This window comes from Notolepis coatsorum, assembly GCF_963971535.1.
Source record: "Notolepis coatsorum genome assembly, chromosome: 9".
In the NCBI taxonomy this organism is placed as follows: domain Eukaryota; kingdom Metazoa; phylum Chordata; class Actinopteri; order Aulopiformes; family Paralepididae; genus Notolepis; species Notolepis coatsorum.
In genome coordinates, this window is record NC_140173.1 from 108,412,896 (window position 1) to 108,439,971 (window position 27,076).

General features: G+C 45.2%; 1 protein-coding gene across 1 annotated transcript in view; it reads right to left on the reverse strand.

Annotated features, from left to right (window-relative positions):
* Positions 1 to 9,197, reverse strand: part of rtn4b (reticulon 4b) — a 58,635-nt gene extending 49,438 nt beyond the window's left edge. Inside the window, exon 1 of the mRNA XM_084321140.1 lies at positions 8,306 to 9,197. Coding sequence (XP_084177266.1) covers positions 8,306 to 8,894 — 589 coding nt within the window. The 5' untranslated portion in view covers positions 8,895 to 9,197. The remainder of the gene's footprint in view (positions 1 to 8,305) is intronic.
* Between the last annotated feature and the right edge of the window lie 17,879 nt (positions 9,198 to 27,076).

The following is a 27,076-nucleotide window of genomic DNA, read 5'->3' on the forward strand; positions in this document are numbered from 1 at the left end:
GAGATAACAGCTGACAGCACCAGGTAGTACAGGTACAAATAAAAAATCATTACAGGCCCGTGCGTCAATAATTAAAATGAATATTTTACCCAGAATTAACTTTATCAGCTCCATGCTCCCGTTACCTCCTCCTGTTGGTTACTGGCAGAAATTGCACTCTGCCTCGTATAAATTCGTTTGGAACAATAAACGCCCGCGCTTGAAGAGATCAACTGCCCAAAGGAGTAAACTCGATGGGGGCTTAGCATTTCCAGACTTTAAATATTATTTTCAGGCTCTCTCTCTGAGACCTTTGATCACTTGGTTTGATGCTCAAGCAGCTGTATCTTGGCGACCATTGGAGGAGAAGTTGGTGTCCCCATATAGACTTCAGGATATTGTGTATACCAACATATCAATTAAACAATGTAAATTAAGATTTGGCCCTTTAATCACACATGTGATCCAAACTTGGCGTGACACTCAGAAAGTGAGTACAAACCGCCATCAATGGCACACGCATTCCCCTCTATTTAATAACAATCTTCTCCTTATTGGACAACAGCCTATTAGGTATCCTAGATGGGAAAAGAAAGGCATCCACACATTGGGGGATATCTTTGATAACTCTGGCCTCCGATCTTTCCAGGATATATCCAACGGATATGATCTCCCCGGAACCTCCTTTTTCTTTTATTTACAAATAAGAGCAGCTCTGAAGGCTCATGGCGTGCCATGGGATGCTCCACTAGTGCATCACCGCTTTCACAAGTTATTTTATGACAAGGAGACATCGAGAGGCTTTGTCTGACTTGTATCGCCATTTACTCATGACCTCGTATAAAGAGCTCCCCCTGGATACGATTTGGAGAAAGGATGTTCCGGAGTTGGATGTAGATTTTGATTGGGATGCAGTCTGGGAAAATGTTCGGTTATCCTCACACAACCCAGATCACCAACAGATTCATCAACATTTTATTCACAGGACTTATTTAACCCCTAGACGATTGAATTCAATGAGTCTCAGACCTGACTCTATGTACCTCGTGTCCAAATGGCGCCACAGGTACATTTATGCATATGTACTGTAAGGCTGAGCCCGAACGTTCGAGCGTTCGTTCGTTAAGCTGACATTCGGACTTTAATTAATGGGTTCGAACGTTCGGTGAAAAAAAATAAAGCAGGCGCAACGACGGTGAGGCGATGTGAAGCGGCGCGTCCCCCGAGTGAGATCGCTCGGCTCAACCAGTATGGTCTCTGCCGGGCTGTTGCTGGATACTCAACCAGAGCTCTAGTCTCAACCAATGCAATAGAACAATTTTGATTGAATGACAGGCGATTCTGCCAATTACGTCACACCGCTTGCACCCGCCTCTGCTGTTACCACCAATCGGCAAGCGTTTATTATTTTTTTTACTTCCGGCAATGCCGCCATTGATCTGCTTGAGAGAAGCATTAACGTAGCGTTAGCTCCCCGCCGAGGAAGTAAAAGTCGTAACAACTTTCCATAGGTCAACCTGCGGAAGGATCATTAATGAATAGTATTGAATACCAGCCTTTTTCGGCCACGGAGCGCGAGCTTCATGGCGGGAGGTGGTTGCGTTGGAAACAACTCTGGCCGAGGCGGCAGGCGTGTTGGGAGCCCGGCGGGACCCCCGCGCCGGTGTCTCTCCGTCTCTCTGCCGTCCCCCGTTCAGAGGCGCGCGCTTCTCTCCTTCCCGTCGACCAAGAGTGAATACCTGTTATTGAACGTGTAACACTAACTATATAACGTGAATGCCACAAAACGAATGCATTTGTTTATCTAGCCCCTTACGTGACTGCGGTGTGCAAGGGCTATTGTTTATCATAAGTAGGAACTTTATGCAGTACTCGCTATTGTTTATCATAAGTAGGAACTTTATGCAGTACTCAGTAGCTTGTTTATTTTCTTCTGAGTGCTTTGTTTAATTACATGTTTACATGAACAGCCACCACTGTAAACATGTTTTTTCACCAATAGATTATGCAATGCCGCCCTCCGTAGGATCTATAATAATAAAAAAAAAATTATATTTATTTATTATTTAAATTATATACAAAAAAAAGTAATAAAAATATTTTATTAAAAAATTTACAAAAAACAAACGTTCGAACGTTCGTTCGATAAACCCTGGCGAACGTTCGAACCCTAAAAACAGGGTTCGGGCTCAGCCTTAATGTACTGGGAATGCCCTCCTGTTGTGATTTTTTGGGAAAATGTTACATATCAGCTCTCAGACATTTTCTCTCTAACCATACCTGCATCTCCTTCTGTATTATTACTGAATGATCTCTAAATTACCGACCTCTATACAGGTGAAAAAACTCATTTTGGCCGGCCTCACAGCCGCAAAAAAATTGATTGCCTCACGTTGGTTTCATCCAGATAGACTCTGAAGGTATGGTTTCTCACCTACCTTGACGTGATCTATTTGGAGATATCCACGGCACGTGTTATAGGGGTTAGGGAATCGGATATCGTAATTTGGTTGGCTACAGTGGCAAAGTTGAGGGAACGCATATAAGTTTGGAAATGTTTGTTTTGATTCTTGTTTTTTTTTGCTGAGTGATGTATTGTGATGTATTGTTTGTGTGACTCATGTTGAGGTCCTGGGGTGAGCGGGGGGGGGGGGGGGGGGGGAGAACGAGCGAGTGTCCATGTTAGGATGATCACTGTACAGTTGTATCAGTTGTTGTCTTGTCATGTGGTGTTGAGTTACTGTCTTGGGAAGTCTTTTTTATGTATTGTTGTTGTATTGTGATATGTTTTGTTTCATGTTGGAAAAAAGGAGAAGAAAAGAAAAATATTTGATCAAAAAAAAAGGGGGGGGGTGGGGCTGTTGTGTAAACCTTGTACTCTAGTTCACATATAAGAGACGGAGGGTTGACTGTTTACTAGTAGGTACTAGGGATGGGTACCGAATTCGGTACTTTTGAGGTACCGAACCGAAACACGTCGGTACTACCGATTATCGAATCAAGTGAGAAACCGAAAAAAAATAAAAAGAAAATAAAAAAATATATATATATATTTTTTTTTTACTTTTTTCTTTTCATGTCAACGTTCACACGCACAATATATGCTTACCTAGGATTTGACTTGATTCAACAACAAAGCAGTCGGAGCAATGACAAGCCGAAAACTGTCGAAATTGTAGTTATTTGAAGTTTGGATTTTTTTTTTACGACTGAGGTAGGTAAATTAAATTTCTTGAGACTAAAGTACCGAAAAAAGGTACCGTTGGGTACCGGTATCGATTCACAGGTACCGGTATCGGTTCAAATGTGAAAGGTACCCATCCCTAGTAGGTACCGTGCAACATACAAACATGTCCGTGTAGCAACACAAGCCCATAGCTTACAGGACAGGGGCCCGGGGAGGGAGCTCTGTGTGTGTGTGTGTGTGCGCACTGGTCTTCTGAAAGACCAGAAACGGAGAAGTCAGAGGAATAACGGCCTGTTGATGGAACTACGGTTCAATAGATTCAATTAGTTTAAGATATTGAATATGGGTGGGAATCACCAGTTTCATCACGATACGATACGATATCGATTCTTTGGACAACGATACGATATTTGCCGATATCACAAAGTCTGCCACGATACGATACGATTCATGTGCCTGCGATCGATATGAGACGATATTATATGCCCATTTAACACAATCAGTAACATTTAAATCAACAAAAAAAAAGCAATGGAAATATCATTTGACATTTTTTTTTTTTATCTCTTCCAGACATTTAAATGAAAAACAATCTATCAATCTCCTGTTCACTGTTTTTGGTTCGTTTTTCTTTTCTCGATATTAATATCCTATCACAGCGCTATATTTTGGCTGGAAAAGGCATATTGGTAGTCAGAAGGTGCAGTACCGACCAGATCCTGTTAGTGGGGCTATCTCCTTTCCAGTCCCTAGTGGACCTCTGCTGCTCTCTCTATCAGCTTAGCTTAGTTAGCTCACGCTAACGCAACGTTAATTTCGGTATTTAACGCGACGTGGGCATAAAGGAATGGCGAGGATGGAAAGCATGTTAGATGCATTTGACCCCTTGTGGGGGAAAAAACAGGCACTTATTTCGGGCAAAATAGGTGGACTCTGAAGCAATGCAGTCTAACGTCTACACACACGGAGCTGCTACTGTTGTTGCAGCCAGCCGGGCGGATATGCTCACGAGGGGATTTTCAAAATAAGAGTATCGCAATATGATCGATCTTTTTACGTTGCATCGATCCTATTTGATAATAGATGGATATATCGATCTGGATCGATGTATCGTCCCACCCCTAATAATTAGTAAACTGTCTGGGGCTTTTCTTGCCCCCCTTAACTGATTTGAGGGCATTTGGTCAATTTTACGAGGGCATTTTGCCCCAAGCCCCTGTTAATTTCGAACCCTGACATGCTTCCTCCGATACATTAGGAGACAGCCAGCAGCCTCTTTTCACCTGGCAGCGAGGACTCTCATTGGTGAAGTGTAGCGCGTGGGAGGTCACACTACCTTCACCATTTCCCTCCCTCGCTGTAGTGTGCAGGCACCCTGACCGACCTGTAGGAGTCGCCGTTTACAACGACCAGATTACCACCCACCGGCTTCCCTCCCGCTGACACTGCCAATTGTGCCAGTATGACGACCGGCCAAGCCGGAGGCACCGCTGACAGCCGGATTCGATACCAGTGTCTCTGCGGTGGTAGACAGCCGCTTAGTCCGCTGTGCTACCCGGCCGCCTCAGCCTAAACATTTTTAAAGAATAAAAACGTACTACTCAATTGAATGAACAGCTGACAAATGTGGATATAGCCTGATGCATAGAATGGACAGACACACTTCTCCCCACCTAAAGTAGCATTAAAATGAATTGTTGACCATGTGTAATTTTTTAGGAGGTTGGTTGCTTAATGTACCGGTTGTTTCAAACATCACTAATGATTGAAATCTGACTAGGTCTGTATTGTAATATTCGGAAGGAGTAGAAAAGCCATTGATTACCATCACAGGATTCATAGTAGGAATGCAGATGTAAGGCTACTGGCAGAGAATTTCCCAGATAGTAAAATCAGATGCCAGGAGCCATGTGTATCATGTCAGAAATTAAAGCAAAGTGACTTTCACTTCAATAGATTTCAAAAGATATTTTGGCTTCACACAATCATGAAAACAAGATAAAACAATTATTGTACCACATGCCGTGTTGCCCCATGCACACACCGAAGTATAAAAAAAAAAAAAAAAATTGAACTTCGATTTTTTTTAATGTCCGAAGCTTGTGCCATCGAACGAAGCTTCGAAGCTTCGAAGTATTTAAGACAGCCCTAGACTGTTCCCTAAGCTCAATGCATGCACAGAGACAAAAAGGGTATGTATCTTCTTGTCTAACTCCAGGGAAGATGTTAAATAAGCTAATTTCCCAAAATGTTGGAGTTTTCCTTTAAGTGAAATGGATTGGAACATGGTAGTTTAGGACACTTCTGTGTGATAGGATTACCAAAAAGGAAATTGGGACAACAGAAAAGCGGGGAGGGCAATACTGCAAATGAGGAGTATCCAATTGTGTGAAGAAAAAAAAAATTGCTGAAAAATTACCCCCGTTTTATCCACAGTATCCAACAACTCTGTAAGCGTGTTGTGCCCCAATTCCTGACCACTGTGAGGGCAATATTTCCCCTTCGCCTCCTCCCTGAGCTATAAGTGGCCTGGGTAACTCTACAGGCATGAACCCTACATACAACATACGCTGGGCTAATGTTTCACCTGCTGCTATCTCCCCACCAAAGAAAGAACTTCATGTATGTTTGCCATTTGAACTGTCTTCACTCCTCCCGTCTGTGACATAACATGTTCTATACAGCAACTTGCACACAAGAGTAGAGAGAAGACACACCAGCTCTAACTTGTATAGCCGATTCCTTTCAACATGTCCAGCCAGTGTGTGTCAGACACACACAAATTGCTTGTTGTGTTCCAAATCCTGTAAATAATCAATTAAACCAAATTCTTACCATTTTGAGTTTTAGGTCAGTAGCAATATACCAGTGTCAGACTAGTCTGGACTATACCAGGCCAAATAAAACACTGCATAATTATGGGAAACATCCAATTTCCCAGTAATGCCACATTTAATTTAGCCTACATGAATCAAATCTGTAAGGAGAGTAACTTGATTAAACACCATTGAATTGCCTTGGGGTTGAACATGTTGCCTTGCTCAATAATATTAAAAGCAGGTTTAAACCCGTTCCAATGCAGCTCTCAGTGTGATGAAGTAACTTTACAGAGTCATAGTTGGTGTTTTAGGACAGGCATTGTTGAAATACCCTGCTATTCCTCTGCATTGGACAATTAGATCAGTGACAAATGGACAACTTTTCCAAAGCTATGGAGCACAGAACGGAGACCATAATCTGGGATGTCCTCAAAGTGTACAACCTGAAAATGCTATTGTGTTTACACATCCAGATGAACTTCCATGTGTATAGTCGATAACTGATCTGAACAAAATGAATGCAACTACATGCCCAGAAATTAATCATTGGTAGTCTCTCAAGACAGATTACCGTCCATTTCGATATACATTAGCCTATCACTTTATGATTTCAAAATAAATACATTCTCAATGGAGATGTTCATCTTGGGGACATGATACACTACCATAATCATTTCTGGTTAAATGTAACAGCAGTGAATGCACACTTGTGACATTTCCCTTTAAACTAAATATTACAGGTAGATTTAGGCCCCTAATTAAAAAACAGTTCCCGATTGTGTGACCAGAGTTTCACAGTCTTGAGCATTGAGACATAACAGACCAACATGCAATGAGGCAAACATCGAAATGTAGTAGTCCGATTTAGGAGTGTACTGTTCTAGCTAGCTTCTGGATCTAAAACGGAGCTGCAGTGCTGGCAGTAAGTGAGGGGGGGCATGCTATTATTTAAGGGACAGGCAATCAGACTCTCACTTAACCCCACTCGTATGTACTGTAGCGCTCACTAGGGTACCGAGGGAAAACATTGGACAACACAACTAGGCCAACATGTAAATGCCACATGCACAGCTTAAGCTGCCACGTCTGACAGCAACCCCCCCTCATCTAAGCCACCTAACTTAACCAAATTACCAGCAGTCAACAAACGGATATAGACGGATGTAGGTTAGCCAAAAGATGTAGGCCAGTAGTAATCGCCATGCTCTGGACCATTAAATGGGCTGCCAGTTAGGTCGTTTTTAACAAGGCCGGTAGCCCTCGCCAACCCCGCCCTGCCTTGTTCTCTCTGCCATGGCTAGCATTACCTCGATTGTCTAAGATCAATTAGGCCCGTGTATCCATTCCACCTTCCAGCACAGTCGCCACTCGCCACTAGTTCCGATTGTGTACCTGGAAAATGTTGTGTTGGCCACAAGTCACAACCCAACAATAAAAACATGTTATAAGGCTCACAAATACCGTTCAATGTCTCAAGGCCCACGGGTCGGAATGAACATACTTGACAGGTTTCACACTAAATAATCGGAAGGGCTGAGCAGCCGGCTAAAAGGCTATCCAGATGGAGGACACGATGCATTTTATAAATCTACCACAATCATTTAAAAAAGGGGAGAATGATGACAGAGCGTGGATGTTCAGTGGATCAGATTCCTTTGTCATTATGACTAATGATCTCGTAACATCTTCGGTACATAGCGTGCTAGTAACAGTCGGCGCATAGAGGCAGAGACCAGATGGGTGCAGCAGCATAGAGACAGTCAGAATAATGACGCGCTAGAAGTCATATCTTAACCATCTTATATCTTAATAAAACATTGAAATCATATGGCGAAACATCAGTTTTTGCCCTTTTGTCGATAGCTCGTTAACAAAAGTCTGGTAATAATGCTACCTGGTGTTTATTTGCCAAAACAGGTGGGCCGCGTCATCTTTACAGCACGATGCTATAGCCGTTTCATCCTTTATTACAATGCTTTGCTAACAAACGTGCCATCGTTTATATATATATCCGACCCACACATCATGTCAAACCCGCATTTATAGTCCATTCAGATGTCAAATAGTCAGCAGCACATTATGATAAAGCAACTGATCCGCCAGCAGCATCAGCTAAGTTAGCTCGCTATATAGCACCTATAGGGTGGCCGTCCACCGTTATCTGGGGGAGAAATAATGTCAGCAAACAGACACAATAATAACGAGTCCGAACCATTTTACTTGTGCCGTTGATCAAATCGTCAAGTTAAACTAACATGAGCATAATTATCCGGTTAACGTTATTTATCATGTTTCTCGCCCCCCCTGACTAGACACTCACAAGATGCTGGAGCTTCTTTCACCGGAGCTGCTGCGGGGATCACTGCTGCTTCTGCTTCTGTCGGGGCTTCAGCTGGCGGCGCACTGATGACGGGCTCCGGGAGGATGACGGGCTCCGGGAGGATGACGGGCTCCGGGAGGACGGGCTCCGGGAGGATGACGGGCTCCGGGAGGATGACGGGCTCCGGGACTTCTGGCTCCGATACAATCTGCGTACTTTCTGGCTCGACGACAGGCGCCTCTGTGTGTTCTGTTTCTATGGTGGTGGAGACGGGACTCGCCTCCTCTTCGGTCAGTGTTTCCGTGGCGTCCTGCTCGGGCTCCGGTACAAACGGCTCTGGTTCGGGCTCCGATACGTGGACCGGTTCGGGGGAAAACTCTGTGAATAAGGAACTATCCTCAGCTATGTGCCTCTCGATAGCATCCTGTGCGCCACCGACTAAGTCCACGATTTCGTCCACGTTGACGTCTTTTTTAGCCGCCACGGCCTCGTTTGAATCACCCATCATCCCGTCGACGTCGAGAAGTTGGTGGTGGTTCACTTCTTCGAAGGGAGTCGTGGAAGATACTTGCTCCTCGTTGTCTGCCATCTTTTTTTTTCTTCCCCCAACTGTCTACCAAGGCTTAACAAAGTTTCCAACGAATTTATTCGGATGGCACCACGTGTCCAGAAAGTCCACCGACAAAAAAAACTCGCTCCCCTCGAGTCTTTTGTTTCTTGAGTCCGAGCAAAGTTGGAGAAGTGCGCCACACACGACCACCGCCACGGAACAGAGTTGTTGGCGATGCCTACCTCTCTCCCACACGCTCACCAGAATATGGGGGGGGGAAGGAAGGGCAACTAGAGTGACCAATAACTTCCTAATAGCCCCTGAGCGATGCCACCTGTGACCAATAAGTGTCTGTAAAAGTCAATGGATCCCGCCCATCTAAATGGGGAGTCACCGACTTAGTTTACACCCCTTTCTCAAACCTTTTACCACGGAACACTACTGGCCAAAATAGTTTAGGAGGAGCATAGGCATGTTATGTCATTGCAGTGACATAACAGCATACAGAGTTGTGTGTGTGTGTGTGTGTGTGTGTGTGTACACGATAACTTAACCTACAGAATAATGTACAGTAGTGTAGGAGGAATTAACACACTCCTCCTGAAGTTGCAGTACTCCCAACCCTTCTCTAACTTCAAGAAGTGCTACAGGGTAAATGATGACAGAAAAAATAGGCATAATGGTCTACACTGCTCCAACAGTGTGTTATCATAGACCAAATAAACTGTGAGAAACAGGCAAAGCAACAATAAGACATGTGCTACAGGGACACACACACTGTATGCTATGACACACCCCACAATGACAAAAATTGAGAAATACTTCCAACCTAATTTTACACTGAAGGAAAACTATTGCTTTATCTGATGAGCATTCCCTCAAGTGAATCAAGCAGTGGACACATAGCACAACCACAAGTTTGACTGTGACGACTGGAGGCTGCTGTATGTTCTCAACATCAACACTGCCTGCTGCTCAGTCATTTCCAGTGAATAACAAGGAAAGTGACCGACAGGCAAACCTAGCTCTGTTTTCTTCAAATCTACATTCTACAGGACAGTTGTATGTAGCCTTATATGCTACTTTATTCCTACAAGGCATGTAATCCTATACCAAACCATCCTCTTCAAATCTGTGTCTTGCGACTGATATGGCTCAATGCCACAGCTTATTGACCATGCTTATCATTTAATGATAATCACCTGCTAGTTGATCACACTCACCTATAGTTTGCATATGTCTGCGATTAAATACTATCAATAGTTTTATCTTGCAAATCCGATATAGGCAACAAGGGATTTTTTTTTTTTTTTTTAAATGCTGATGATTAATTATTCCCTCTTTACATCCAGTAATACGTTATTCCCTTTCAACTGCAAGCAGGTATGTACTTTAGGCTACTTTTCCACAGTAGGTAAAAGTGAGGAAAGCTTAGCTGAATAATAATATCTCTTGACAACAAATTGAAATAGAGAAGAACCACAAAAATGCAGTTTGAGGACAAGGGGGAAGGGAAGCGTCTATTCTTAACCCAACGCATGTTTGCTTCCGCGTTCGCGTTTTGCGAATCTGATTGGCCACTGCCGTTTCTGGTGCGATCTGATTGGCCACTGACGTTTCTGGTCATGTGACATGTGCACCCAATCGCGTGTCGCACCCATTTCCGCCTCGACCAGCAGCACACTACCTAACGCCTACGATCCACACTCTAACCTTAACCAACTTCGAAAGAGTGCCTAAGCTTAACCGGCGAAATAACTTGCCGTCACACGATTGGCGCGACCAGAAACGTCAGTGGCCAATCAGAGCGCAAAACGCGAACGCGGAAGCAAACATGCGTTGGGATAAGAATTTAGGCGGAAGGGAAGGGAAGCCCTGTTTGGTCCCGTGTTGGAAGCTGAGCTTTTGTCGACACTCTACACTCTCATGCGGTTGCTGAACCCTATGGATAGACATAGCTCTAAAAATAAAGTAGAAATATCTGTCCTCACATGTGCATTTGTGTTCCAATGGTCCCGTGTCAGTCAAAATTAGAACACAATAGCACATGTATGTAGAGAGTTTTCTCCACAAGAAACCAAGATTCGGGATTCAACATTTTTATCATGTATGTATGTGACAAGTACAATGGAACACTTAATCTCCGTTCACAGCATGAAGGAATTTAGAAAAGCAATGGTGATAGCACAATACAAGAAAGCTACACCGTAATAACATATATAGGGAAAACTGATCATATATATACAAAATACTTTGAATATGTATACTTTGGAAAAAAACTACGGTCTACAGTGGCTGAAAGAAAAATGCAGCATGTGAGTGTACAGTAATCAGTATGGTATGGTATAGTTGAGGTGTGTTGTTGTGCAAGGTACAAATTCAAGTTATGAGTTAGTGTAGAGTAGGTGCACAGCCTGCAGGAAGAAACTGTTCCTGAGCCTGCTGCTCTTGGTTTGGCGGCTGTGCCCAGGGTGACTGGGGTCTCAGTGGGGAGAACAAATCATGCCCAGGGTGACTGGGGTCTCAGTGGGGAGAACAAATCATGCCCAGGGTGACTGGGGTCTCAGTGGGGAGAACAAATCATGCCCAGGGTGACTGGGGTCTCAGTGGGGAGAACAAATCATGCCCAGGGTGCCTGGGGTCTCAGTGGGGAGAACAAATCATGCCCAGGGTGCCTGGGGCCTCAGTGGGGAGAACAAATCATGCCCAGGGTGCCTGGGGCCTCAGTGGGGAGAACAAATCATGCCCAGGGTGCCTGGGGCCTCAGTGGGGAGAACAAATCATGCCCAGGGTGACTGGGGTCTCAGTGGGGAGAACAAATCATGCCCAGGGTGCCTGGGGCCTCAGTGGGGAGAACAGTTCATGCCCAGGGTGCCTGGGGCCTCAGTGGGGAGAACAGTTCATGCCCAGGGTGCCTGGGGCCTCAGTGGGGAGAACAGTTCATGCCCAGGGTGCCTGGGGCCTCAGTGGGGAGAACAGTTCATGCCCAGGGTGCCTGGGGTCTCAGTGGGGAGAACAGTTTATGCCCAGGGTGCCTGGGGTCTCAGTGGGGAGAACAGTTCATGCCCAGGGTGCCTGGGGCCTCAGTGGGGAGAACAGTTCATGCCCAGGGTGCCTGGGGTCTCAGTGGGGAGAACAGTTTATGCCCAGGGTGCCTGGGGTCTCAGTGGGGAGAACAGTTCATGCCCGGGGTGCACACCCAATGATCTGTTCTGCTGTCCGTGTGACCCTCTGGATGGCTTTTCTGTCCTGTAGTGGTGGTTTGCCGCATTTTCTCAGGCACCATAGAGGGTAGAGGCACTGGTGTGCTCTCTTCAGAATGACCTCAGTGTTGTGGTTCCCGCCCAAGTCATCTGAGATCTGCAGACCAAGGAAAAAGAAACAACTGACGATTTCCACCGGTGTCCCGTTGATGATGATGAGGTGATGGATCCCTTGGTGGCTTCTGAAGTCAAAATGATCTACTTAGCCGTGCATATGTTCAGGGCAAGATTGTTGTCATTGCACCAACTCTCAAGCTCCACTATCTCATTGCTTATCAGGTTGATTAATGTAGTATCGTCTGCAAACTTTATGATCGAGTTGTTAGGCTAAGCGGTTGAAACTATAGGCTATGCTGCCAGACTATTCAAATTAATACACAACGTGCAACTTCAGAGAATAACTGAATGATTTGTCTTGGATTTTTCACTCAAACTATTACAGAAACATAGTACCCTCCTTCCTCCTTTCCTTCCTCCAGGTGGTGTTCCCCTTTAAGAGAGAAACTAGGAACCACAGACCAACCTTGACTCAAAGTAGTACAGAATGTGCAACTTCAGAAGTGAGCAGCTTGACTTGGACATTTGCCACACTGAGTCATACAGTGAGAGTTAACATTCTCAGTGAGATTCATAGCTCACTATTGATATTCCCCTTGTGGAAAACATGGATTAAAAGTATCAATAGCTACATCTGATCTAAATGATTAAATCTTCCTGTTTCTGAACACCGCTAAGCTGTGTTCAGAGCTATAGGGGGTTGTAAGTAGAACAGGTTTGACATTGTGTGTGCCTCCTCTGCTCTGCAATGTGCTTAGGGGGACAGTTCTCTCTAGCCGGCCTTGCTCTTGCTCTTGAGTGACTGGGACATGTAGGTTGAGATCCGGTTACACTCTATTCTGCCAGCTATCATGGGCTCTACAGTATATTTCTCACTTCATGTCAGAGAAAGAGAAAGAGAGAGACAGGAAACAGGGTCCCTGAATAGATGCAGAGCAAACATGTTCTATTCTGTTCTGTTCCATTCTGTTCTGAGCCGTATTGAGCCGTACTGTATTGTACCCATTCTGCAATCTGTTAATAAAGTTTTCAATCAATCAATCAATTCTATTCCATTCTATTCTTTTCTCCGGTGCTGAAAATGTGTTTCATCCTATGTGAGTTTCAATTTGAGTTTGCGTACTGAAAGCTCAGCAATAGTTTCATATTACATGTTGTCACAGTAAGTAAATGTATATACATGCCATTTGTTTACTTTTTATCTTATGCTCTCATACTGTTTTCTAATAGGCGTACACGAGTAGCAGTGAGAGGAGCTCTTATTTAAACAGTAACATGACACAGGCTTGGCTGTGAAACTCCTCCCCTCTTAGCCTTCACTTCAGGCTTGTAGGTTGTGCTGTGCTCTCCCTCTCTCTTCTCTCTGCCCATCTCTTTCTCTGTGTGTGTGTGTCTCTCTCTCTCTCTCTCTCTCTCTCTCTCTCTCTCTCTCTCTCTCTCTCTCTCTCTCTCTCTCTCTCTTCTCTCTCTCTCTCTCTTTGCAGAATGCAAGCTTTAAACCCTATTGTGACACAGCATCTTCCTGAATGGTAAATGTGGTGTGTGTGTGTGTGTGTGTGTGTGTGTGTGTGTGTGTGTGTGTGTGTGTGTGTGTGTGTGTGTGTGCGTGTGAGCAAGACAGTGTCACAGGTCTAGTCACCCAAACAACTGCCTCTTTGAACTGTTGCGGTCATGCAAGCGCTACCGGAGTCTCATGGCCAGTACAGAGAGACTCAGAAGGAGCTTCTATCCCCAGCCATCAGGATGCTCAATGACTCCATGTAACAACCCATAATTTACACTCATTGCACACACATCCACATGCACACACTCACTTTAAAAACAAACACTCACCTTAACACTCACTTTAGACACTTTAACACTACATTATATGTATCTATTATTAAGATTTGCACTACATTCATACCTCATTTGCAATTGCACCTTACCTCAAAGTGTTGTACCTAATTGTCTGCATTGTACCTCACTGTTTACAAATTTTCGACTACTTTAGATTGTATATTGTACTGTATATTGTATATATGTATATTGTATAATTCCTCTTTACTTACTTTTTTTAAAACATACTTTTTACTTACTTTCTTGCTTACTTTTTTACTGTATGAAGCACAGTCTCAGGGGCTCATACAGAACCAAGCATTTCACCGTAAAGTATGTGTATCTTATTGTGATATTTAATAAACAAACAAACTTGAACTTGACAGGACAGTGCTCCCCATTCAACCCTCCTCCCTGCTTTAATAGAAAACTCGCCATCATCGTAATCTTTAACATGCACTTTTTTGTTGATATTGTGTGGAATACCCCTTTTGTGACATTGGATTACTGACTATTGGAGTAATGTGGAATGCAAATGACTGGAGTAGCCTCTGGAATTGCTGACTGTAGATTTCTGCATGTTGGAAGCGCAACCATGAACGGCTTGAACTATGGTGCTTCCGGGGTGTTTTTTCACAAGCTGCACCTAGGACATTGGATACTATTGACTAATTTATGTGATTGGGCACAGCTGTGAACAACTGACCTTGTTGGGAGAGAACCTAGGGACTGGCTGACAAACAATCCCAGGTGCCTCCCCCAGCTCTCTTCCAGTCTCCCATAGGTATGTATGTGATGAGGTAACAGAGACACACCTGTGCCTTATTATGGGGGCCCACAGTAAATATGGCAAACCACTCCTGGGCGGAAGTCTCCGACAGCTGTTGCTTTCCAACCTTGTCCTCCATCCACTAACCTTCTCCTCCAGTATGGGCGCAGAGGTCTACTCACTCGGGGGTCCTTCAATCAAATCAAATCAAATTTATTTGTAAGGCCCGACAACACACGTTAATGTCCCCATGGGCCGGACACATCTTCTTTAAACAAGTCAAGAAGAAACATCACAATAAGTCAAGAAACAAAACAAGAACACCATAAGGTCCAACAAATTTAAAATAAATGCAAAATAAATGAATGCAATGCAAACACTCCCAGACATACCCCACGCGAAGGTAAGGAAAAACTCACTAAAACCTAGCAATAGGAAAAAATGCACCACAGGCAATGTGGAGGAGAGAAACCTTAGAAGGGCCAATTCAAGGGGGGATCTCCCTTCTTAGATGTCGGTGATAGTAGTGTTGCAGACGGACAGTTGGTAAGCATGCACTCATGTGTGTCGTGAAACACAGATGAGTGCATGCAATAGCAACTGAACATTTTGAAAAAATTAAGATAGAGCTGATAGCGATAGCAACTGAACATTTTAAAAGATTAAAGATAGAGCTGATAGCGGATCTATTTGAGGCACAGGGGCGGCGCAGAGAGGGTCGCAACCTCCCCGTCATCATCACGGGACGTCCAGCACTCCGGTCATCACTACGAGACAGCCGGAGACAGGGAGACAGGAGGGCACGCAGAGAGGGTCGCATCCTCCCGGTCTTCATCACGGGACGTCCGACACTCCGGTCATCACTCCGGGACAGCAACTCACAGGGAGACGGGGAGACAGGGAGACGGGGAGACGGGACAGGCGTTAGACAGCTCGCGTGATTGTAATGGGCGGACATAGCAATAGATACAAGTGGTAAGCATATATGTGAATAGAATAGATATATGAAGTAAGCATATTAAGTGAATAGAATAGAAGTACTTAACCCAGCAATGAAACCACGTTGACAGACCACAAACCACTTTGACAGACCACGGACAGAAGACGGTAAGAAGCTGATCCATGGCCTCTGTGGTGCACGTAGAACAGTCACTGCAATCTTGGCCAAGACCCCGAGACATCCACCACCTTGGTCAGCACTACGAGACAAGCACTCAGAGAGATGGGGGGGGGGGGGGGGGGTTGGGACAGGGGTTAGAGAGTTCCCATGTTTGTAGTGGGCGGAGATGGAGCAATAAATACATGTAGTGAGCATATGCATACATGGTGACAGTAGAATCATAGTATATAAGAAAATTTTGAAAGAGAGTAATAGATTGAACTACTGCAAGCGTATGGATACAGGGTGAGATACAAGACAATAGCTCAGGGCCGTATGCCCCGAGGGGGCAGGAGGAGTCACTCAGAAGGTTCAGCACTGCAGGCCAGACAGAAGGCGGTATGAAGCTGTTCCATGGGACCGGTTAAGACAGAGACAGAGGTTAAAAGGTTCTCCCATGTCTGCAGAAAAGCAGACATGGGAGAAAATAGACATCCTAACTAAACTAGACAGATTAATCTAAAGGTCAGTCCCCGACCAGGTGAGATCAGGGTAGGTTGAAGGAGAGAGAGAAAAGATGGGGCTTAAGCAGGGATTTAAAAGCTTCGACAGAGCAGGCGCCCCTGATGACGGCAGGTAATTTGTTCCACAGGTAGGGAGCGCGGTAGACAAAGGCTCTGTGGCCGGCGGATTTCTTTTTAACCCTAGGAATCGATAGAAGCCCCGCATTTTGTGAGCGCAGAGCACGAGCGGGCGAGTATCGGGAGATGAGATCGGATAGATAGAGCGGTGCAAGCCCATTTCAAATTTTGTAGGTGAGGAGTAGCTGTGAGGTTCGCCTCTTCCCTGGACCTTTAATTCCCTGTCTCCTCACCTCACCAGCCCCCACCCTCGCGTTGTCGTTGTTTATTTATTGCATTCCCTGCCTCGCTCTGTTCCTTTAAGGTACTGTGAGGTTCGCCTGTTCCCTGGACCTTTAATTCCCTGTCTCCTCACCTCTCCAGCCCCCACCCTCGCGTTTGTTTACTCTCGTCTGCTCTTCAGCAGCCCACACCCTTGGACTACCTTTCATTATGTGTTTGATTGGTCCTTGCCGAACACACACTTCTAAGTCAAGTATCAATTACCATCACGCACCTGATGTGTGTTCTATTTAGCGCCCCAGTGGGCTTTAAATACCTCGATCTCCCCCCCAGTCCTCGTCGGGTCGTTCTCTCTCTGTAAGCTCCTACGGGAGATTCTCTATCTGTAAGCTCCTACGGGAGATTCTCTATCTGTAAGCTCCTACGGGAGATTCTCTATCTGTATCTGTTGCTGTATTCTGTATGCTGGTTCATCTCCGGCGTGAGACGAGGTGCCAGCCTTCGCCACCTGTCGCCGTTTGCCTGGAGTGGGACACAGCCTGCGCTCTCTAATTCTCTACGGGAGGTATTCCAGTGTTCCACTCCAGACCCCGCGCAGACGCGCTCCTACAGCAGACGCGCTCCTACAGCGGACGCGCTCCTACAGCAGACGCGCTCCACTCCAGACCCCGCGCAGACGCGCTCCTACAGCAGACGCGCTCCTACAGCGGACGCGCTCCTACAGCAGACGCGCTCCACTCCAGACCCCGCGCAGACGCGCTCCTACAGCAGACGCGCTCCACTCCAGACGCGCATCGCTCTCTAATTCTCTACGGGAGGATGCGTCTCTCCGAGCCGGCGCGCTCTCCGAACCGGCGCGTTCTCCAAGCCGACGCGCACCATTCCAGACTTCTAGCCGGCGCGCTACTACTCCAGACGCGCATCGCTCTCTAATTCTCTACGGGAGGATGCGTCTCTCCGAGCCGGCGCGCTCTCCGAACCGGCGCGTTCTCCAAGCCGACGCGCACCACTTCAGACGTTTAGCCGGCGCGCTACTACTCCAGACGCGCATCGCTCTCTAATTCTCTACGGGAGGATGCGTCTCTCTGAGCCGGCGCGCTCTCCGAACCGGCGCGTTCTCCAAGCCGACGCGCACCACTCCAGACTTCTAGCCGGCGCGCTACTACTCCAGACGCGCATCGCTCTCTAATTCTCTACGGGAGGATGCGTCTCTCCGAGCCGGCGCGCTCTCCGAACCGGCGCGTTCTCCAAGCCGATGCGCACCACTCCAGACTTCTAGCCGGCGCGCTACTTCTCCAGACGCGCATCGCTCTCTAATTCTCTACGGGAGGATGCGTCTCTCCGAGCCGGCGCACTCTCCGAGCCGGCGCGCTCTTCAAGCCGACGCGCACCACTCCAGACTTCCAGCCGGCGCACTACTACTCCAGACGCGCATAATGGGAGAAAAAAGTAGATAAAAAAAATATATATTATTGTTTGCTAAATGGTCAGTAAATTGCTTTGCGACAATCCGTTCTAACACTTTGGATAGGAACGGAAGATTATAGATGGGTCTGTAATTTTTGAAGATTAAAGGGTCGAGGTTCGGTTTTTTAAGTAGTGGTTTAATGACGGCTGATTTAAAGGCCAGGGGCACCACGCCAGTGGACAAGGAGGTGTTGAAGATATTGAGTAGGGCAGGGCCTAGAGTTGGGAAGAGATTTTTGATGAGAGTTGCTGGAAGAGGGTCAAACAGACCATGGGCGGACTTTATGCGGTGCAGGGGGTGAAATTGCTTTAAAAAAAATCAAATAAAAAATCAAGATTATTTTTATTTTAATAAAATTATAATAATTGTGAGAAACAAATCTGAATTCTATTATGTTTTGTTTTACAATACATTCATTTTATAGTAGTAATCATGTCACATTATAAGGCGAACCTTCTGTAGTGTGGCAGTGAAAGGGTTAACGCGCGGCCAAGCACCACCATTCGCAGCAGCAGCAGCAGAATGCCTCGCGTGATAGTACATTGTAACGCTTGTACAAAGCCACTTATTCTGAGATGATAATTAATGTATCTGGATAACCAATGCACGGATTTTGTCGAGGCAGGTAGCGTTATTTCGGGAAAATTGATATCTATAGTCTGGTATATTTTTCGTCCACGAAAAATGGAGGCTGTAATAATTATTATTGCTCGAGAGTCTCTATGAATAATAATAATTAGAGCCTCCATTTTTCATGGACGAAAAATATACCAGACTATAGATATCAATTTCCCCGAAATAACGCTACCTGCCCCGACAGAATCCGTTCATTGGTTATCCAGATACAGATGAATTAGCATCTTAGAATAACAAATAACACTAAAAGACAAACGCAACATCTTTTTCTTTTCTTTTCTCCAGCGCGACCAGCACATCTTTCGTTGGATTGGCATGTCTAATAATGCTGTTATTAGAAAATGTGAACTTTTGTTTGTACAGCCTTTGACAACCTACTGTATGCATACGTGTGCGCGGCTGTGCGCTTGGCAGAGTGTTGCACAGTATTTTGTTATTTTTGTATGTCATGTTTGGTACAGTAAAGTGGTCTAGTGGAGCAGCAATATACTTGTTGTGGTCTTTTTATTTTAGTATTTCCTTCTTTATCTTTGTCACTTTGTCAATGATTAAGAGTAAGTCAGTTCAAAATGATCCCCGTAGTGCTGTGTGTGTGAGTGTGTGTGTGTGCTGCTGTACTACCTAAATAAAATAAAAAATTAGGGGTTAGGGCATTGTAAAAACGCTAAAATAATAAAATAAAGGTCAAAAAAATCGTTCGCCAAGCAGTCGCACCCCCTGGCGTCAAGTTCAAACTCCGCCTATGAAACAGACAGGTTGAGGGTTTAGCCAACCAATTTAGAGAGGGCATTAAGTGAGACTTTTTCAAGGCAGCATAGCGTATGGCTGGATTCAAAGTCAGGGGGAAGGCCCATCAGAGGTTGGGAGGGACTCTGATTGTTGAGTAAGCCAACAATTTCATCTTATGACTCGAGATACATTTTCTTGGTAAAGAATTTAATGAATTCGTTAGCCGAGAACGCATGGTTTAGGGCATTTGGTTGTTTCTGAGTAAGTTTTGCAACTGTGTCAAACAGAAACTTTGAGTTGTTTTTGTTTTCATTAATAAGCCTGGAAAAATATGAGGTTTTGGCAAGTGAGAGTGCCTTTTTGTAGTTACGTAAACTATCATTCCAGGCAAGGCGGAATACTTCGAGTTTGGTTGAACGCCATTTATGTTCAAATTTGCGACATGCCTTTTTAAAGGAGCGAGTTTCCTCCGTAAACCAGGGAGTTTGTTTTTGCGGATGTAGGAGCCTGAATATTCTACAAAGTATTCAGTAGTGCTAACTAACTGTTACTTTCCCTGTGTGTGTATAACGTGTGATTTACAGTGTTCCTTTGGATAGACTAACAGTGTTCCTTTGGATAGCTCGCCCAGTCTAACGACGAGGTGAGGTGCTACTCTTCTCCAGATGCAGTATGGATTACTAGCAATAACATTGAGCCCTTTCTTTCCCTTTTTGGACCGGTCTTTGCGTGGGACCAGTGGAGGTTGCCAGCAGGGGGTGGAGTGCAGTGGTGGCAGGTGGAGCAGCGGAGAGCAGCAAGCAACGAGGAAGAGGGCATTACCTGGAGGGGAGAGGAACAGGAAGTTCTCTTCGGCGTTGGACTTGGCCGTGAACGGTCACAGCTACAACGGGTGTGTGCTTTGGAATAGCCCCGTTGAAGAAGTGAAGTTGGAGAGCCCCGTCGGAGCGAGCGGCGGGTGATAAGACATACTTGCTAGTGACGGGTTATCCTAGAAGTATCAGCGATAGTGTGTGAGTAAGAGAAACCGAACCCAAGGACTAATTGTAACTGAGGGGTTACAAAACCCTGACTGTATTAAAGATTGTGATAGATTAAACCACTACTACATATTATTATTATTATTACTTGCCAGACAGTACAGTTAATTATGGCAGACACTCAGAATAGACGGCACGGTGACAAGGAGATATCATTTACAGTATTTATTATTATGCAGAAGATACAACTGTCAATTACTGGGTCGCTCTTTTATGGCGAATGATATTAGAAAGTCAGCAAGTAGCAAAGTCAGTGGGAATGAATAATTCCTAGGCTAGGTATACTAGACCAGACGCCGCCTGGCGTGGGATGGCAATATAGGGGGGCAAAACGAGGGTACAGCTGGAGACTGGTGATATCCTCCCAGAGTTGTAAGCTCCAGAGGAAGGAAGAATGTACGGATACTCAGGCTGTTCACTTGAAGAAAAAGGGGTTCTCATACGGATCCGGTCTTTATAATCCAAGTGCTCGGCAGCAAGGTAATAGCTGTAATCCAATGCCCGATAGCAATGATGATAGCCAGCCAGCTTCGTCCACGAAGCTAGCCCGTGGTCGAATCTTCAGGGTAGTTAAATCCAAACGACAGTGGGTATTAACGATGCTCTTCTCCACGGTACTACATTTCCACAATCACTATAATCCAACCAATAATGGTTCTACAATATCGCTGTGGTAGGTTCCAATGCGCACATGTCCAATAGTTCTGCTACTAGGCCCACCTCGTGTGCTGGCACTAATTACTTTAAGTCCACACACACTTGCTAAGGTTCACGCTAGTTACTAAACGAACGAACTGCTTGTTAATGCTGCACACCGAACGAACTGCTGTAATACGATTCACACTAAATGACGACTCTTTACTTCACATTAAGTTAGGTCGAACTTGACTCTGCTATACGCTAGGTTCCACTACTGCTGTTGCATTACTCCGGACGAACTTCACGTTACTGCATTAGGTTGAACTTCACCGTTGTACTGACGAACGAACCAACCGCTTACTTCACCGAACGCCGAACTGCTACTGTTTGCGCCCTCCACCATATATATACTTAGAGCGCTTTCTAGTGCGCAGCCGAAGCTCTTGTCTGGAATCAATGCGCTGGCCCCAGGCATGTCCCAACTTGTCCAGACTCGTCCTTGAACCTGTCTCAGGGGCGCGATTCTAGGCGCCGCCGACGTCAAGGGCATTATCCAATGAGGAAAGCGAATAATGCTATGATTCAAACGGAGGCTTAAAGGGATATAGCTTATATATATAAATAATATACAAGTTATATAAAACAATAAAACGTAGATTCTCAATGTTAATCTGGCCCTTCAGAACACTAATGTCTAGAGCTAACGAGACTAACGTCTAACGTTATCGGGTTATAGTAGTTACTGTGTGCGGTATAGTAGCATGCCGCTAACGGCTCCGTCTGACTTGAGTAGACTACCGGGCGCGAGGCGCTGAAGAGACCGGTGGTATAGCCAGCCACGTTGCGTTAACAGTGTAACCGAATAGCAGGAGGGTGCGCCGAGACCCAAAGCTTAGCTGTGTTTAAGGTAGCCAAAGTATTAGCTCGCGCGTCAGAAGCAAGCCAGCAACAGCAGCGGTGGACGTTTCCCAGACGGTACAGAGGACGCCTCTTCCCACCAGCAGAGGACGCCATACAGCAAGCTCTGCCAGCTAACCACTGCCTGCTGTTCGCCCAACCTGCTGGCTGTGTTCACGGATCGCCGACGCCATCTTGTCATCCGGACTAGCGTACTAACAGTACCACGTGTATCAACAGCAACGTCCATTGAAGTGAACGCTAACCATCAGTGTCTAAGGGGTACCCCAAACAATTTAAGCCGGCTTAGGTTAGGTTTTCTTTGATAACGTGGGCCCACATTTATTGGTTATTTTGTTATTTGTTTATTTGACTGTTTGATTCTGAAATTCCCAATGTGTCTACGTTCTATGCCTGGGTTCCCCCAGTACAAGCGGGGTGGTTTAATGTATTGAGCACTCGGTGCCTATGGTGGGAAGAGCTTCCCCTACATTGATAACAAGAGCACCCGGTGCCATTTGAGTAAGCATTAACGTTGTAATGTATAATCTGCCCAGGCTTCACTAAACGTAGATCTATCGGGATCATTGTGTGTGTCTCTTTCTTTGAGTTCCATTTGCTATTTTATTCTCTGGGTAAATATTGTGACTGCATAATTATTTAACCCTTACACCCCATTTACAGAATAGCAGTTGAAGGGTCTATACAGGTGGTCAAGGAAGGGTACTGCTTAAAGGGAAGCCCAATAATACTATTGAACTGACAGTCACTGGGTGTGGGAGGGCTGTCGGAGGTACTGAGGGAGTGAGGGTGTGTGGGGAGCTACTGCTGACCGCCTTGGAAGGCGAGGGAGACCAGAGTACCAGTCCCCAGGTTAGTAAATCCTGGGCCCCATCCACTCCAGCTGCAAGCCCTCCAGTATGACGTTCCGGGCCAAAGACGGGGGTACTTATAGGTCCAATACTATAGTATCCTACTACACAGTGTCTGTGTACTACTACTCTCACAAGCAGGGATAATCCACCCTTCTACACGGAGCACGTCAAGCGTGCTACGAAGGGCGGTGTTAAGTTTGTCTGTAAAGAGATCAAGGGGGCCAGAGTAAGAGAGGAAGGGAGAAAGGGTGTCTGGTAGGCAGTTAACTAGAATTGAGACAGTTGAGGCGTTAATACGACGGCTCATGTAGGATTCTACACTATCTGGGCGAGAAACCGTCAAATCAATTTGAAATTTGATGAGGTAGTGGTCTGAGAGAGCAGGAACATAGGGGGAAACGGTCAAATCTGACACAGTGAGACCGCGGGCTAGGACTAGGTCAAGGGTGTTCCCACCACTGTGAGTGGGTTGGTCAACGATTTGAATGAGACCGACAGAGTCTGGCATGCTTGTGGGGTGGCTGTCAGCCCGAAGCTATAATCTTGTCTATATTTCTAGATTTAGAAATAGGATTTAGATTTGTTAGGATGCACGCCGTCCTTTCTCAGCAAGCCAGGGGTGCCCCCAGAAAGAGGACCAGTTATCCACAAACCCTAAGCCCTGTTCTTTACAGTATTTTTCCAGCCATCGGTGTAGAGAAGCTGTCCTACTCATGAACTCATCATCATGCCGGTTTACAGGCAGGGGGCCAATGCACCCCCCCCCCCCCACCTCAAGATAAGCCTCTTTTTATATGGTTGGATGTTAAACTGAGAACAACAAGCCAGTGATAGAGGTCTCCTCTCCATTAGGTGTATTGACTCTTTGGAACTGACCAGACAGAACCAACAGAGGATTTCTTACACAAATGCACTTATTATTATTTTGCCCCTTCCCACTCCCTAGTCTGTCTCCCCATGTTTGTCCCTTCCCATTCACCAATGTGTTTTATAGATAGGTAAGTATTTGGCTAGGTAGGTTATTTTATTTTATTATGTATTGTCCCTGTTTCTTCATTGTCTGCTTGCTCGGTTCACACGGTGGTGGTCCATTAGGGTGGTGGGGATGCCTTTCGTGGCCATAGCGGCAGTGCGTGCACCCAGTTGGTACCAGTCACCAGGCAAAGCCTTGTATTGCATGCTGAAGTGTAATTGCGGGCATTCTTCTTTGAGTGCATGCTTAGCCCAGTGATTCCTTCACACTAAAAACAGATTGGTCAAATTTGACCCAATTTGGGTTATTTTTGACCCAATTCACTGGTCAAAAAGGGCCCGACCAGTGTGTGGGTTAATTTGACCCAATATTATTGGTTATTTCATTTGACCCATAACTTGGGTCAAATAAACGAATACTAACGACCCATTTTAAGGGTCAAAATAACCCAACCTCCAAGTTGATTTGACCCCATATTGGGTTATACCAACGACCCATTTTAAGGGTCAAAATAACCCAACCTCCAAGTTGATTTGACCCCATATTGGGTTATACCAACGACCCATTTTAAGGGTCAAAATAACCCAACTTCCAAGTTGATTTGACCCCATATTGGGTTATACCAACGACCCATTTTATGGGTCAAAATAACCCAACTTCCAAGTTGATTTGACCCCATATTGGGTTATACCAATGACCCATTTTAAGGGTCAAAATAACCCAATTTTCAAGTTGATTTGACCCCATATTGGGTTATACAAACGACCCATTTTAAGGGTCAAAATAACCCAACCTCCTAGTTGATTTGACCCCGTATTGGGTTATACAAACGACCCATTTTAAGGGTCAAAATAGTTGCTTTGACTGAATCTTGGGTTACATCAAAAGGGTCAAATAGACCCTATTCACAGCAGTTATCTTGTGAGCCAGATTGACAACGATTGACCAACAGATGGACACAGCAACATGATTAGTTACACATCTGTCAGTCTGGTTCACAGGATGTAGGTTTACCCTGCTGTGTCAAGATGGCTGCTGTGAAAAGGGCCTATTAACACAACTGCTATAGTTAGTACACTACATTAGGTTGGCACAGATACTTGATTGAAAGGTATAACAGTCTAAATGTGCTGAAATCAATGAAAAGAACAGACCAAGGCATAGAATACATTTAACTTCAAAATGTATTACACTTGTTGCATATACATGTCACGGCGTGTGGACATCAAAAAGTGCTTTCATGTCAAACTGATTTCCTGTTTAAATAATAAATAATAAATAATACATATCGGTATCTGGTTTTGTACTGCTTTACTGCCCTGTTGGAACACTCCCCCAGATATTGATAGATCAAAACACATATATACTAAGGCTGTCAAAGTTAACGCGGTATTAACACGTTATCGCCCGATTCTATTAACGCCACTATTTTTTTTAACTCACGATTAACTTTTAAGATTTTTTTTTACTAGACTATCAGGTGTATTATTGATGCTCTCATTGATACTATGTTTGTTTCTGAAGTGTGTGTGTGTGTGTGTGTGTGTGTGTGTGTGTGTGTGTGTGTGTGTGTGTGTGTGTGTGTGTGTGTGTGTGTGTGTGTGTGTGTGTGTGTGTGTGTGTGTGTGTGTGTGTGTGTGTGTGTGTGTGTGTGTGTGTGTGTGTGTGAGATATAGAGAGAGAGAGGGGGGTGAGAGAGAAGGGAAGGGGCAAGAGAGAAAGAGAGCTGGGAGAGTGTGTGTGAGAGAGAGAGGGGGGGGGTGTGTGCGATTACTCAGCCCTTGTGTGGGTGAATGTAACAAGTTCCTAACATTTTCTTTCCCCTATTATTTCATGTACACTTTATTCATTGTTTTAATGAATTTTCTTTCTTTTAAGTTATTTTGTGCATCACTCTGTTTTATATTTGATGCAAATTTGCAATGCATGAGGGTCATCCTTTTGTGTTAAATGACTGCATAACGAAAGCATTTGTTGACTCGCATGTTGATAAGAGAGTATTAAAACTTGGAACTTGAAAAAGATCCGTTAAAGGTAGAAAATTTTTATTAATTTGTGATTAATCGCGAGTTAACTATGGACAATCATGCGATTAATCGTGTTAAATATTTTAATCGATTGACAGCACTAATATATACATATAGAAATACGGGATTTAGCGTCTACCCATCTCCCTCCTCCTCCATCTCTTCCCCCACCTTCCCTCCTGCTACTTCACCTATTCCACCTCCTCCTCATTTGTACGTTTTGCGTTACGTACGACTGTCCTTAAGAATGTTCTGTATCGTATCGCTCTCGCTCGGCATCGCTCTCTGCACTATCTCGCATACGTGCACGCGCACTGAATAAAGACCACAATGTACCTTTAATCCCAATATTCGTCTGACCACACCCCTATCAGCTTACCCATATAAGCAGGGGTGGGGCCACCCACTCTCCTCCTTCTCGCTTTCACCACAAGGAAGAAGTGCCTCGGTAGATCCCCACACTTGACACCATGATGGAAGAAAGGTTTAGGAGCAGCTTTGGGAAACAAGGATACGTTGACATCATATCTTTATTTTCTCTCTCACTATTTTCGAGAAAATACGGCGATATTGTCTTCGTACTGGAGTGTCTGGAAGATGATGATCATTCTAAAAACCCTCCACCGGTTTTCGTATTGGGAGCACGCCGCTGCATGCTTCTCAACTGCAGTTCCTTGCTGTGTTTGTTGGGGTGAAACCTGTCAGGCCACAGCTGAACTGTCGGACATGCCGCTGTTGTGAGAAGCGGTGCGTTCCAGGTTGGGTGAGTAGTGTTTGCTGGCGGGCTCCACTTGTCTGTTAGTGCTATGGGGGCTACTTGACAAAGTTTATGGAAACCGGCCCCAGGCTAGGGTCCTTTGTTTAGCCACCTAGGCGACAGAAGGCCTTGGTCTGAAGACCATTATAGTTTTAACTAGTGGGCCGCGACCATTGACACTGGTGATCCCTGTGTGTTCTGGACGAGTGGATTCTCTCTGTCACCGTGTTAAGGCCCCATCTTTCATATCCAAATGAGAGTATTCCTTCACGAGGGGATATGTGCATGTAATGTGCGATAGCGGCAGATTC